Source organism: Orbicella faveolata, unplaced genomic scaffold (genome assembly GCF_042242905.1).
Source record: "Orbicella faveolata isolate gen_17 unplaced genomic scaffold, um_ofav_v1 contig_26, whole genome shotgun sequence".
NCBI classification, from domain to species: Eukaryota; Metazoa; Cnidaria; class Anthozoa; order Scleractinia; family Merulinidae; genus Orbicella; species Orbicella faveolata.
This window is the reverse complement of record NW_028301554.1, coordinates 18,766,929-18,780,965: the sequence shown is the minus strand read 5'-3', so window position 1 is coordinate 18,780,965 and position 14,037 is coordinate 18,766,929. Positions and strand designations below refer to the sequence as shown.

Below are 14,037 nucleotides of genomic sequence, written 5' to 3'. Positions count from 1 at the left end.
CGAGAAGACGAACAAATTTCGGGAAGTCAGTTAAGAGTTGAGTATTTCGTGTCAAAATGGTGTTAAAAAGCGAAATGGATGATGTGCGAGGGCTGATGTTGGAAGTCGAGGCCATGGACGCTGAGTTACTCTTAAGGTATCTGAAATGAAGCCGCTTGAACAGTGCTGGCTCGATTCGCTGATGAAAGGGTTCAACTCACAGTTTGGATACAAAATCACGTGGATGAAAAAACTAAACGTTTTTCACCGTCATCTTCTCAATCAATTGACAAATGGACGAGATAAATTATCGCATGGAAGTTTAAGTGAAGACACCAGGCGATTTTCCGTTTAAGTATGGATCCGGGTTCTGCTAAATCCGATGCAGAGCCATTAATCACTACGAAATCCACAAACTAAATGTCCACAAACTATTAGTCACGTTTCCCGAGTTCGGCAAGGATAGCGAAAACAGAGCTGAAGCCTACGCTTCTCTCACGTGCGAAAATTTATCCCACTTACTACATAAGGCATGTAAAATAAAATTAACTGAAGGACACGAAACGTCACAGAAAGGTTTGATTACATGCTGGGTTAAAAAGGAGATCATCATTGGAAGCACGGAAATGAACAGACCACAAATATGTGTATGCATCCATCTTTGGTAAGAAACCCTACTGCCATTTTAATCAAAGGAAACACCTCTGAAAGCATAAGTGATAAAGCTGAGTATATCCTGACTCGAGAACATGGGTTGAATTTCGCGTCATCCGAATGTAACACAGGGGTAATTCTGGACATCAAAAGTGAGTTTTGGAGGAAATTAAATCTTTTTGATTTTCGTTGCTATCGTAATTAAGCGATCGTAAACAGTCAGCCATGGGTCACACTCCTCAAATTTTACGGCGGCGTTTTCCTTGTTATTTGTCTCTTTTATCTCCTACCTGTCAAGGATTAAGATCTGGAAAAGATCCGCTCAGTTGTGTTAAAAACTGGCTTAGAAATTGAAACGTGTCTTAACTAAGGATGACCTCTCAGATTAGCGACACGCACAGCGTATCTGTTGTAAGATGCCACTAAGAGATCCCTGATTAGTTTGGTTATAAATGGGTCCACGTGTTACAGAACAAGCTTCATGTCTCCGTCTAAACTGTTTGGACACCCCAACCTGCCTTTGATTATGAAATTGAAGTGCGCGTTTGCTCAGACTCAGCTAACCCATCATGTCATGAAGTAGCCCGGTTTAGAGGTTGTCGGAACAAACGAAACATGTTGACGAGCACGGGCAAGCGAGAATAATAAGCTCCGAGGGTCAAGAAAGTCGTAAATAATCTCCATGATCACATCCATTGGAAGGACAAAAAAACATCAGCATATCCTCGAGTTTCTTTCACATTGATTTAGATGACAATAGTGGTACACTGTGAAATATATGTGCGAGTAAATTTGTTTTGACTGCATACCCGACATGACGTTACTCCATGCAGAGACGTGACTTACAAAATATGCTATGGGTTTCGCAATATGCTGCATTGCGTGGAAGGTGTGACATGCTTACGTCATTGCGGTTCAACATTGTGCAAGGTTTGTAGTGAGTAGACGTCAACAAGGTAACGCGACGTGACTGAGAGACGAGGACCCAAACATGCCTCTTGAAACTGGATTTCGGATACAAGGCTAACTCTGAATGTAGCGAGAGCATTACTACCTTCACTTTAATCTTTTCACTTTTACGAAGGAAGACTGACGGTACGGATGAAATTGTAAATAGAGGCAAAGATGGATTTTCTGACTCGAAACAGTGGGAGCGGTGGGTCACTTAATTGGAGAGGTCAGCAAGGCGCGCCAATTTCGAAGAGCTGACATGTACACAACGCTCTTCCACCCACACTGATTTAAGTATATTTGAATAACGATTATTATTTAACGCTATTTAAGTTTCAGTATGAGATCACTAAATTTATGGACGAGTGTTCATATATTAGCGTTGAACGCTTGAAGTCATTCATAGTAATGACTTACTCGTGACCAATTAAGCCTACACGGTACTTGATTTTGTCCAAGGATAGATCTGACTTAGTTATATCATAACAAAACTGTATTACTAGTATTATGGCGGAGCTCATTCCACCATTAGTGAAAGGTTTAAGGGCAAAAGACATCGGCAATCAAGCGAAGTGGAAAATTCAAAATAGTAACTTAATATAATAGAATATAAAGTGAAATCATGAAAGTGATGAAAAATGTTTCGCTAGCTAGAATTGAAGAGGATTTGTTTTATGTTTGGTTTGGTGAACGGGATTGTTGTCTAAAGTTCTTATTCAGCTTCTGACAATAGAAACACATGTTATCCAACCAATATGCACAACCTATATGAGACTTATAACGTCACGCCATATGTACCTGAGAGCTGCTGGCAAAAATTTAACAATTGAAATGGCAATTGTCGTAAAAGGTGTAATCAAATATGGCTTTTTTTTATAACGAAACATCTGTGTACAAAGTGGCAAATAATGAAGTCGAGATTAAGTCTCAAACATAGTTAGTCACTGAAACAGTACTGGCTAGATAAACAATCACCCGGAAACCACGCTTGAGGCTGGAAACAAAGGCCACATACGTCATATTTTTCCCGTTTGTTTGACATTTATACCGGAAACGCCTCCCACTCTTTGTGAGACATTTGAACTACTCTTGCAAAAAGATTTAAGGAACGACTTCCTCCCAGGGCATAGAAGCTAGCCGTGCAGAGTTTCTATCGGTCCGCTCACCTGACTGGCGTTGGAGAAAATGAGTCAATTCGCCTTCGATCCCGAACTTGAGCAACAGCTAAATGACATAGATGAGTTTATTAGAGCACAGTGCGGAGACGATTTATCTGTTGGATTCAATCAAAGCGAATGGCTTTTGCCTTCACAAACCGGGGAAGCCCCAGCACAGACCATGTCTAGCTCCTGGAATGTAAGAGGTAGGTCTGGAAATTTCATTCTTATTAGACACAAGCGGAACGAAAAGGTACGCCGGTCTACAAACACGACAACTTGAACCTTGTACGTGGCAAGCAACTATAAAATAATCTCCTTATGAGGCAGCGCCATTTTGCCGCTTGCGATTCCAAACTCGCTCGCTTATCAGCAAATAGATTAACTATATACACACATTTCTCTGATAGGACATTATCACCTCAAAAGGTACCACGTATTTTACCCAGGCATAGAGTAGACAAAATAATTACCAAGAGAGAATGATTGCGTTATTTCATTACTGCCTGAAGAAAACTGTTTTATTACTGCCGTCGAACTGTAACCAAATCTGCAAGGCTACAAATATTCTGGACAACTACGTTTCAAGTAATAACAGAAAAAGGAGTATTTAACTCTATTCTAAAGTAACTAGTTTTTAGAGTAAACAAAGGCAGTAAGCTTCTGCCTTTTTAGATGCGTTTTTCTAATTTATTGCGGCATCCATGTGTAAAAGTTCAGTAATTTATGGAGGCTGCTTTTTAAAATGGTTCATCACACTTATTCTCGTCCACGTGCTCTTTAATGTCCGGTTTAGATATTGTTTTTCCTCTTATAAGCAAACTGATGAACTGACATTAATTTTTCCGTGTGTGTTTTTTTAACTGACAATCCCATCTTATTGTTTGACGCACGCGACAACGACCGGTGGGACAAGAAGAGTAGCAAGCAACGTCGAGGTTTAAACCGAGTGACTACTGAATAGCAACATACATGGACATTCTCTCAACATCATGTTAAGTGCCATTGCAATTATACGGTGTTTCCACGGAACAAAAAATGACATTTGTATGTAGTGAACGATCCTGTGTCTTTCCTGTTCCTGTGCTTATCAGTTTAGCAACAACACTGAAAACATAACAAGCTATAACAAACTGGTTCTTGTGTGTTATATACGAATGCCACACTTTCGAGCCTCTCGATAATCAATATAACTAATGGTAACACCTGATCATGAACATTTTCCACTTTTCACTGATTTTACTTGTTTACCTTTCCATGGAAACTTATTGTTGTCATTAAAAATGTACCCTGATTTCGCCAGTTTCTACCGCACCCACTAGCAGGATTAAAAAGATGGCAGCTGACGTATATCACACGTTCAGATAAGTCTAGATCAACCGACTCATTTCGAATAGATGATAATGTCGGAAACCAAGAAATGAACAAAATCCCGCCACCAAGCAGAACAAGAATCATCTACCGAAGTAACTCGAAGGGATTTGTGATTCTGTGCAATGTCAAGGCGTCAGATCATCAGCGGAAGAACTTTCCTCTGAAGCTGGCTGAACCGGGCTCTGGCTGGCAAATCAGTTCAGCTGATCGACTGTTCCGAATTTACCAAACAAAGCAAAATATCAACATAAATGACACAACTAATCGTAGTCATGATGTCAGGAAACTTCAACGTCAAAATTGAATGTTTTCCTTCCCTACAGGTTTGAGCGTGGGACGGTCATACATTCGATAAATATTTTAGTTGGGTTTTGTAACAGTTAAACATTCCTCCCTGGTAATTGTACATCGGGTTGGCAGTGGACAGGCTCTTACTGCCACCATCCTGATTTTGGCTATATTTTTATCACTAATCCCAACGCATTTACGAGGACACCAACAGACTATACTGACAAGACGAATTTTTCCTGAAAGGTATGCACTTCCCTCCTTCTTTAATCGAAATGACTTCACCCTCATAAGAAACATTCAATTCTTATTGATAAATAACAACATTTGTACTTAATAACGTTTCTTTTAATGATAAACTTCTAACTGTTTTATTACTCGACGAATCAAAACCCAGAAGGGAAAACTAGACTCAAAAACTGAAGAGTCAATTCTGCAGATGGGCCACTAAATAATCAGTTTTACATTCTACCCAGCACAAAAACCAGTTTCGTTAAATTATTCAAAAACAGTAGACTCCACACATCGAAGCAGTTTTCAGGGAGGTTTATCTATCTATCTTCATTCACTTCTATTGCATCAACTTGTTGCTATCGGAAAAAAAAATCGTGCAACATATAAAGATCCCTTTGATAAAAGTTCAGAGCAAAGAGAAACATGTAATGGAAGGACTCTACTTTGGCCAAGAAAATAATATAGTCTTACTACAAAATTTCTGAGGACTTTCTTTCGTCCAAATGTCTTAAATTACCACTCTTATTACCGTCCGTTCAGATTTAGAAGTAAGTTATTTTAGATCAAAAGCAGCAGAGTTCTGCTTGCTTTAACTAAAGCAACCACTTGACGGGATAAAGGTATGGAAGTAAATGCAACGAAACTTGAAAAACAGCCACTATTTGGTTTACCTGAACTTTCAATATCATGGCTAAGAAAAAAAAAATTATTTCCATCGTTCTTTTTACAGTTCAACTTAATTCTCATTCACAACAAGAGAGCGTTTGCTCTGTGCATAAACCTAATAAACAACAGTCGTTTTCAACTAACTGATCTTCGGAAAAGAGACAATTGACAATTCAGCAGGACTGACGTTGTCCCAAAACTACGTAAGTACTTGTACAGATGATTATTTTGTTAAACTTCGCCGTTAATACACCACCAGTTCCTCAGCAAGAACACAATGCGATCAAGTAGAACAACAGACGACCTAACTTTATCTTCTGATAAAGTCAGTGGACTTTGGAACTAGCTGAAATGTCCATCGTTCACTCGAGATCATGTAATCCACTAAACAGTCACTTAAATCAGCAAAAATATCACCAATGTAGTTTTCCACTAGTTTTGTGATTCAAGACCAAGTAAAACGATTTTTCATTTTATATTTAGTGCACAACTGATTCGGAGAGTATTGGAAAGGCTAACAAAGGTCCCAGCGCCATAGACTAGCAACCTTTCGTGGCATTCACATTTTTCACCTTCCATATTATACAACATTTAGTTAGAAATTGCACCAACCTTTCCTTATGTCTTTCATCTGCGAAAAATAACTAGTTCAACTTCCATGGGAATCAGTGTAAGTGAAAAAATTACCTCGGTAGCTCAGACAAAGAACCTAAGGCAGAAGACGTGTAAGACAGTAAAGCGTTGTCATCCTGACTATCAAGGGCGTGACAAACTGGATTACTATCAGATTTTTCGTAGCTTTTCGTGGTCCTCTGTTAAGATTTTTACTCATTTTAAAAGGCTACAGCATTTAAATTCCAGTGAGGAATGCTAGGACAAGCTTTAAACTTGGGTTTAATTTGTTAGCTGACATTCAGTCGAGAGTACAAAAGTACAAAGCAGCTCAGTCGTGAAAACATATGCCGGAAAGGATAAAGCACGATTGTCTTAGATTTAAGCACGATTTTGCTTAGAACTTGGACAACTAATGAAATTCAGCATGGTGTTTTCTCAGTCACAGAGGTCGTATTTAACTTCTTACGTATTAATTTCAGCAGGTCCTACATAGCTCAAAAAAAGGAAAGACAGTAAAGCGTTGTCGTCTGTTATCAAGGGCATGACATGACTGATTTCGTAGCATTTCACGGTTCTTCGTTAAATTGAAATAGAACTTCTCGTTTCAGAAGGCGACCGCACTTAACTTCTAAGAAGAAACGGCTAGTACAAATTTTAAACTTGGGTCGAATATTAAGTTATTCAGTCGAGAGAAGAAAATACAACGCGGCTAATAATAACATGTGATGGAAAAAATGACACGATTGCCTTCGGAGAGGGTTAAGCACGACTTTTGCTTACAACGCGACCATCTAATAAAATTCGACAAGGTGCTTTACCAGTCGTAGGTCGTATTTCAATTTCTCCGCTACAGGTACCGTGTATTTCAACAAAGACTTTTAACTATAGCATAATCTACTAACATTACATCTGCCAAATCCTCGCTGTTTTCAATTATGCCAATATGGCTATTGCTTGTGATATGCAAACTACGGCTTTAGTCTGTAACAAACAGGAAGTATGTCAAGTAGTCTTCTCCACCCTTAAAGTCAAAACTATTTATCCGCTTGTTCCATTCGCCCACGTATACTTTGAAGTCAAATCAGAAAAGATTTAATCCATGAATTCTCGGTACAAAGAGCACACACTCGAAGTAACCACCTAATAAATTCAGTTAAAGCGTCTCAGTTCTTGTCGTAATTCGCCTTTGAAATACATTACAAGTGGATTTAATTAATGAATTAACATAACAACAGAGCAGTAGGCAGCGTGCGTTCGACATGCATCGAGCTAGCATATATCAAGCCGCCATATTGTTAAAGCATACCGCCAGCAGCAGCAGAGTGTCTTCGACATCAAATCAGCTTTCATCAAGCCGCCATATTGTCAAAGAGTACGTTTAGCCGCTAACAACAAGTACATTTAGAAAATCCAAATTAGCATTTTTTTACATTTACTAGTGGTACTTAAAAGTCATTAACCGTTTAAACATCAGAAGGAGCCAACCACTCAAATTTTGAAAACAATTTTAACGACTTGAGAAGCTTTGTAACACCGAAATGCGTTTCTGTGATTATTTTTATTGCAGCAGCATTTGTACTTCTTTAATATCAAGTCTACAAAGTTGTGCATCACTATACACCATACTCAGACTATACTCAGAGCGTTTCCGCCGCATTTTCATAAGAAAGGAAAATATTCAACGATATTTTTGTGGACTGACGTGTTCTAATGAAATTTCGAAAACATGTTCTGAGCAGAAATGATGCATTTTGCCCACGCCAAGCGGAAAATAACACCATTACTGCAGATAATGCTTGACTTCAATAACCTGTTCGCTACGAACTGCAGGTGATAGAATTCAAGGTGTTTGTACAGAACGACTGAATATCTCACCGCGCTAATCGACTTCACACGAGAAATCGCACTATACATCTATTAAAGAAAAGTTACAGCTACCACGGACATTAATATCTCTATACTAGATTACAATCGTTTTCGTTGCTTTGAATGTTACTACATCTTCATGCGTGTGCTAAGATCCAAACAATTTTAAATTACATCCGGTTTTAAGGGAGTAGAGTTGTTTTCACTTTGTTTTTTTCCGCTTAATCTAGCGACCTATGATAGAAAGTAGTGTCAGAATATGTGTCGACAAACGTATCTTATGTTATTACTTCAAGTTCCTTCTTGTAAAGCGGAATCGAGAATTGCGCTGGTAATTGCAGTTTCCAAACCGCAAACCCCTTTGCACGCTTCAACTGCAATTACAATATAATTTCATACCAATATAGCTTTGCCCGAGGAAGCAAGCGAAAATAACCCTGACTCAATTGTTACCGGCTTCAGATACGCGTGATGAACACAGCGTTCATTTTGAATAGCCAGGGTCAAGGTTTATATCAACATTCCCGCATAATCCATTTCCAGGCAATATTCGATTCTACAAAAAGATCATTCGAAAGACAAAAGTTGTACTAAATAATTTAAAAGTATCACGTAGAAAGCAGAAGCGGAAAATCCGCTCTGACCGTGATCTGAATTATGTATGCATGGTTACCTTTTCAAAGTAGCAAAAAATAATCTTTTGTTGGACTCATGGATAATCACATAATCTCTTACAGACGAACTATTTGTTTTTGAGTTCTTAGCTGCTATAATGGCTTCCAGGATTTTCAGAGTGCTAAACTTTTCATCTTCTTCTGCCAACAGCCGACCAGAGTTTTCCATCCTCTTGTGGTGCCAAGATGGAAGGGCTCTCTAAGGACCCTCCTCCAAAAGATTTACAGCCTGAGGTAGGGGTTCAAATAATGAACCTTATGGACACCTATGATAAGCGAACAAAGAAGTTGTCTGGAAAGTACGAATATCGACTGGGATCTTCAGAGGTGACTATTGTGGCCCGTGCATCCGATGAAATAAAAAGAGTCCGAGTTTACGTTCAGAGATGTCCTGAAGCAGCAGTTAGAACACAAGACACAGTGGGTAAGTCGACTTCAAAAGCCCATCGCCTTAACATAGGCTTACAAAAGAACCACCACATAGACAAGTTCTCCGATACAACGAGCAATGGGGTGGGCCCCACCCACAATTGTAAACAATTCACTCTGCTCTATCAACAACTGCACTACAACTAGTTCCCGTTGTCCAAGTTTAAGAGAACTCAGAATCTTGCATAAAGATAAAGATAAAGACCCACTGATGCACGACGTTTTTTTACTTGCCGTTTAAAAAAGTCAAGATAATCAAAGCTCGATATAAAATTGCACGCATAAACATTATTACACTATTGCGTTTTCTCCAGGTCCTGTTGAGCTACAGGTAAACTTGCAGCAGCACGACCACTCGCAGACGGTCGTGTCAGTTGATTTAGGCTCAGTGCACAGAACTGACGACGGCAATGCGGTATACCGACTAGAAAAGGCGGATGTCTTGGAGAGAAATAAGTGGGAGCTGATTATTATGATGGGTTTTCATGCAGGAGTCGTCACTACTGTCAAGTCAAAACCTTTCAGAATCACCACAAGGGCTAGCCACAAGACCAGGAGTCCGGAACTACCACTAGAGAAGTCAAGTAAGTAAAACCTTTACTCAGCACGAACGAATCGACCATTGGTGGAGCTTCCAAATGCCATGTTCCAGTACCATCACAGCTTGGTAAAAATAAGTCATGAAAATAAAAACGATTTCCTCTTGGTATGCTAAAGAAATGTACCACATAGGAGAGTATACCAAGAGTTTGGCGCGGAAAAGATAGGGCAAACTGCACGCAGCATAGAGTGCAAGACTACTAATAAAATTTGTGCAAAGATCGTACTGGAGAATGTTTCACTCATGCGCTTATCACGACATATGTGCTAAGTAGTAACAGGTGTCTACATCCCAACCAGAGATTTTCTATGTACGGCCAGCCCGACTTAGTCAGCCAGTGATCATGTTTTGTCGTACTATCTTTTCTTCAGTCCGATTTCGTTACAAAGCTGCCTACTAATGGCAAACCAAAACACGTCCGAGCTGAATTTGGTACGAGGCTGAGTGGTTTCCACCGGATTTACTTCAGTGAGTGGCAAAGTTCCCAATAGAATGACGCAAAACGCATGCAAACCAAAAAAGGTGCGAGCTGAAATTTGGCTGAGTTTTTATTTCTGGATCTATTCCAGTGAGTGTGAACGTTCCTTGTAGAATGACGAAAAACTCATGGTTGTAAACTCGTGACAAAAAAACCCTGCGGGCTGAAAAGTACGAAGCTAGGTTTCTTTCAGACTGAGATCTATTTTACTGAGTGGGAAATTCCCCACAGAATGTCATTAAACTCATGGCATTTTAACTCATGGCAAGCCAAGAAACGTGAGAGCCAAATGGAATGCAAACCAGAAAAATCATGGCAAACCAGAAAACGTGCAAGCTGAAATGTACGAGGCTATGTTTTTCTTTTTTGTATATACGTTTTTTAATTTTGGGGAGGATCTATTTCAGTGAGTGGGCAATGGAATGACGTCAAAGCGGGGGCCTACGATTAGTGCTCTGTAAAACCAGCACGCTTTAGTAATTACCAGGTATCCAGGTTGCTATCGTTAGATGTTAGAATGTTGCCAGTGATGTAAAATTTTCTTAGGCTACTCAGTAGTAGAACTGAAAGCCACTGCATTGCAAACTGTACACTGAGGTACGAATACAACAGCTGTAGCTACCAACGCTAGTAATCATAGAAGTATTTGACAGGTACGCTGGCTTCACTCTCAAAACGTTACAACTATATAAGGGAAGGTCTTTTTCTTAGAGATTCGAGTAACTAGTTAATTGTTCTTTGCCCTTTGTTAGGTGTCGCTGGAAATGACATTCAGAGAATACCCTCGCAACATTGTGAAGTCCAGAATCACTCGTTCAAAGGCTCCAATTTCACAGAAGTTGACGAAATTGCGATAGGTAGGTTATTACCAAGTACTAGTCAAGCAACGCACGACAAAAGAGAAGGTGAAAACACTGTAGCTGTTTAAGCTGTTTGAAAATAGTTCCAGATAGGTAAGCGACTGAGGAGTGCGAGATAACCGAGTTCGAAATAACGAGGTTCACTGAGCTTCAAGGATAAGAAGAGCGAGACACTAAGGCAAAACTCTTTATAGTGCTACATTCGTAGCAACAAGATTGGCGTAGTAATGTAGTACCATAGAGTTTAAAGTTACAACTGACCTATTAAACATTTCTTCAGCAGAATCCCTCAATTCAAACGCTGTTGTTAACAGAGTAGCCTCGAAGCTTCGTCAAGAGCTTTCAAAGCTTCATCTTAATGACGAGAACCCCAGCTCAACTCCAACATGTTTGAAGACAAATCCACTTGTTTTTGGCAAAGTTGTTCTGCGACCAGATACGAAACTTGACAAAAGAAAGGTGAGTCGTCGACACAATGATGTCATGTCACTCTTATATGAAAAGTATCGATCAAGTTGATAGATCATCAAGTTTTTAAACCTGACTGAATTAATTGCAGTACTATTTATCCTCATTTTGATGAGCATCAGTATTTCTTAGTTTTATAAACGCAGGTTCGGGACCCCACGGTTACTCCTACTCCTCCTCCTCCTCCTCCTCCTCCTCACCCACCTTTACAACCCGTCATTGACCAGCTGAAACCAGTCAGTCTCTGCAGATCTGCTAATACATTTATGTGCAATGAAACGCTTATCGTTTGTTTTGTGGACTTCTTTTGTTTCTCCAGGTCTCAATGCACTACAATCGTGATGTTCGCGCTCGGTACGTTGTCGAACAACCTGACCTTCCTGATCTGTTAAAACTTATGAGCCGCCGAACGACTTGCACAAGTGGCGGAAGAAGACGAGCAAATGGCTTCAAAACCGCCGAGGAAGACTTTTGGTGGGCGTGCGGGCTATGTTTCTTTGAGAGGCGAAAGAAATCTACAGTTAAAGCCCACGTAACACAAAGAGTTTGCCAGAAAACATCTTTGAGGAAAGAAATGAGACAGAGAAGAAAGGCGTTAGGTCACTTAAAACGATACGCTAGCTGTGAATTTAGCACTGAAGGATTTGAAGACATTGAGCCACTGGCATGGAACAGTCCTCTTTCCGTCTAGCTGAATCAAATGGTACTTTTAGAACCATCCACTTCGGATTGTGTCCCAACACTTTACAGCAGCAAGACTGTGGTTTCAAACAAAGTGCAGGATCGAAGCCGAAGTGCAAAAAAGTAGATGCAGATTATACTTCGTGTAATTACGGATTTAGATCTGTCGAAACGTAGTCGGCTAACAGCAAAGATGTTCCAACTGCATATGATTTACTGCACTATCTTAATATTCCTACCCAACACCAGAATCGTTGCGTATTGCAGCATCGTGCATCAACATATTACTGAGACGTGATCTACAGACATTTCAGTCTTCTTATGGATTCAAGAGCCCAACTCGTATACTGAAAGCGCGTTTCCAATAAAGGCGAAAAGGAAAATATTAAGAACATGCAGTAAAATCAAATAGCATAGTACATAGACAGAAAAGAAATATATCTAAGAACTACCCCGGAACATATGGCACATAAACATATGTCTATATTATTTAGTAACAATAATTATACTAGTATTTTATCGCAGATGTGGTCACCTTATGGCCCATATTCATATTTATATCGATCGAACTAAATAACCCACTAGCATCGCTTTTGAAGAGCAAATCGGTAATGTTTCTCATCAAAGAAATCACGGCTCAAGGCTGCAAGGATGAAAACATTGCCCATGCCAAAACGGTGGGATGATACCCAAGGTTTAGAAGGAATTGCCCTTTTAACCGGAGTCTTGGGAGTGACTTTAAATCAACTAACCCAATATGCATAAGCTCTGTTGTACTTAACACTATGCCGTACTAGCGCCCACCGCAGGCAGGGTAAGTTTTTCCTCGGGCTTCTAAAGTTCGTCAAGAATCAAACTTTGAAGCACATGCTACTTAATTATCATTCTAGAAGGGAAAATAAGACTAGATAACTAACTAGGCGCTGTGAAAGCGCTATCAGTGCAATAAAAGACAGCCTGCTTACTAGGGTTATCGCTAGTTTCCGACCAAAAGTATATCAAAAGTGCAAAGTAAGCCCATCTCAATATCCCGACAAGCCCTGAGTTTATAATTGCGCAAAAGGTGTTTTAGTGGGCTTATTACCGAAAAGAGTTCCGCATCTAAGGTTGTTTGAGAGAGGAGAGACGTTTCAGAATGACTTAAGGAGAGAGATCTTATATTATTGATGGAGTACTTCCCTAAAATTAAAAATGTTTCGCTCTGAGAATGCATGCCAACTGATTCAATACATAAATTATTAAATGCAGATTTCTCACAGGCGAAGGAAATGTTAAGAACTTTTGACCCTTATGAGACCTAAAAACTGGTTCAACTTCGTTAAACAAATGGTGACGAGCAAATTGACAATAAAGGCCCGCGCAATTTTATGCAACTATTCTGAAGCGTGAGGTTCAAATACAAGTTCAGTTTGGTTTGTAAAGAACGAAACGTTCGACACAAGTTTAATTTCTAATTTTTCACCTAAGTGGAACAGTTATACAGATTTCTAGATTAACCAAAACAGTCAGAACGTGCACTCTTAATTTAGTAAATATTTTGAGCTCATAACACTACACAACTATCATATATAAGTTAGTACTTATTTCGACCACACGAAATGGAAAAAATCTCGTTCACACTAACTCAGCAGGGTTAGGTTTACCACGGGGTTTCAATAAATTAACTTGTACTTGTAATAATGGGAGCTTTGATGTCTATGAACATAGGTAGTAAATGATCTAAAGGCACAAACTTAAGAATTTAAACCACTTTATCTAATGCGAGCAGGGTATTAGCCAAGGTAATGGCAAAAAAGTAGTATTTATTAATAATCAAATAGTTTATCTGGTAGATGATAGATATGCTTACAAAAAAGGTAGTTAGACTATGAAAGGGGTGGTATTGTTATTATAAAAGGTGTCGGGGTACTAATAGTTTTTCCATGTATAAGGTCATCAATAGTCTATCACGATTACAAATTGTCTATTATACCTGACTTCTCATGGCCAACTCATGGAGTTCTTGGACTTTGTTTTACTGAAGTGAGGAGGAAACATTATTCAATAAACCACAAGAGAACAA

General features: G+C 39.4%; 1 protein-coding gene across 4 annotated transcripts; it reads left to right on the top strand.

The window, feature by feature from the left end:
- Positions 1–14,037, top strand: LOC110042126 (uncharacterized). Of its 4 annotated transcripts, none has more exons than XM_020747472.2 (6): positions 1–643; positions 8,610–8,882; positions 9,202–9,471; positions 10,719–10,823; positions 11,107–11,285; positions 11,614–14,037. In XM_020747472.2, the coding sequence occupies exons 2-6, from the start codon at positions 8,645–8,647 to the stop codon at positions 11,983–11,985; spliced, it is 1,164 nt and encodes a 387-aa protein (XP_020603131.2). In that variant the 5' UTR covers positions 1–643; positions 8,610–8,644; the 3' UTR covers positions 11,986–14,037. The 4 variants fall into 4 exon arrangements, with proteins under 4 accessions (XP_020603131.2, XP_020603130.2, XP_020603128.2 ...); XM_020747471.2 differs by having other exon boundaries at positions 1–2,947; positions 9,379–9,471; XM_020747469.2 differs by having other exon boundaries at positions 1–2,947.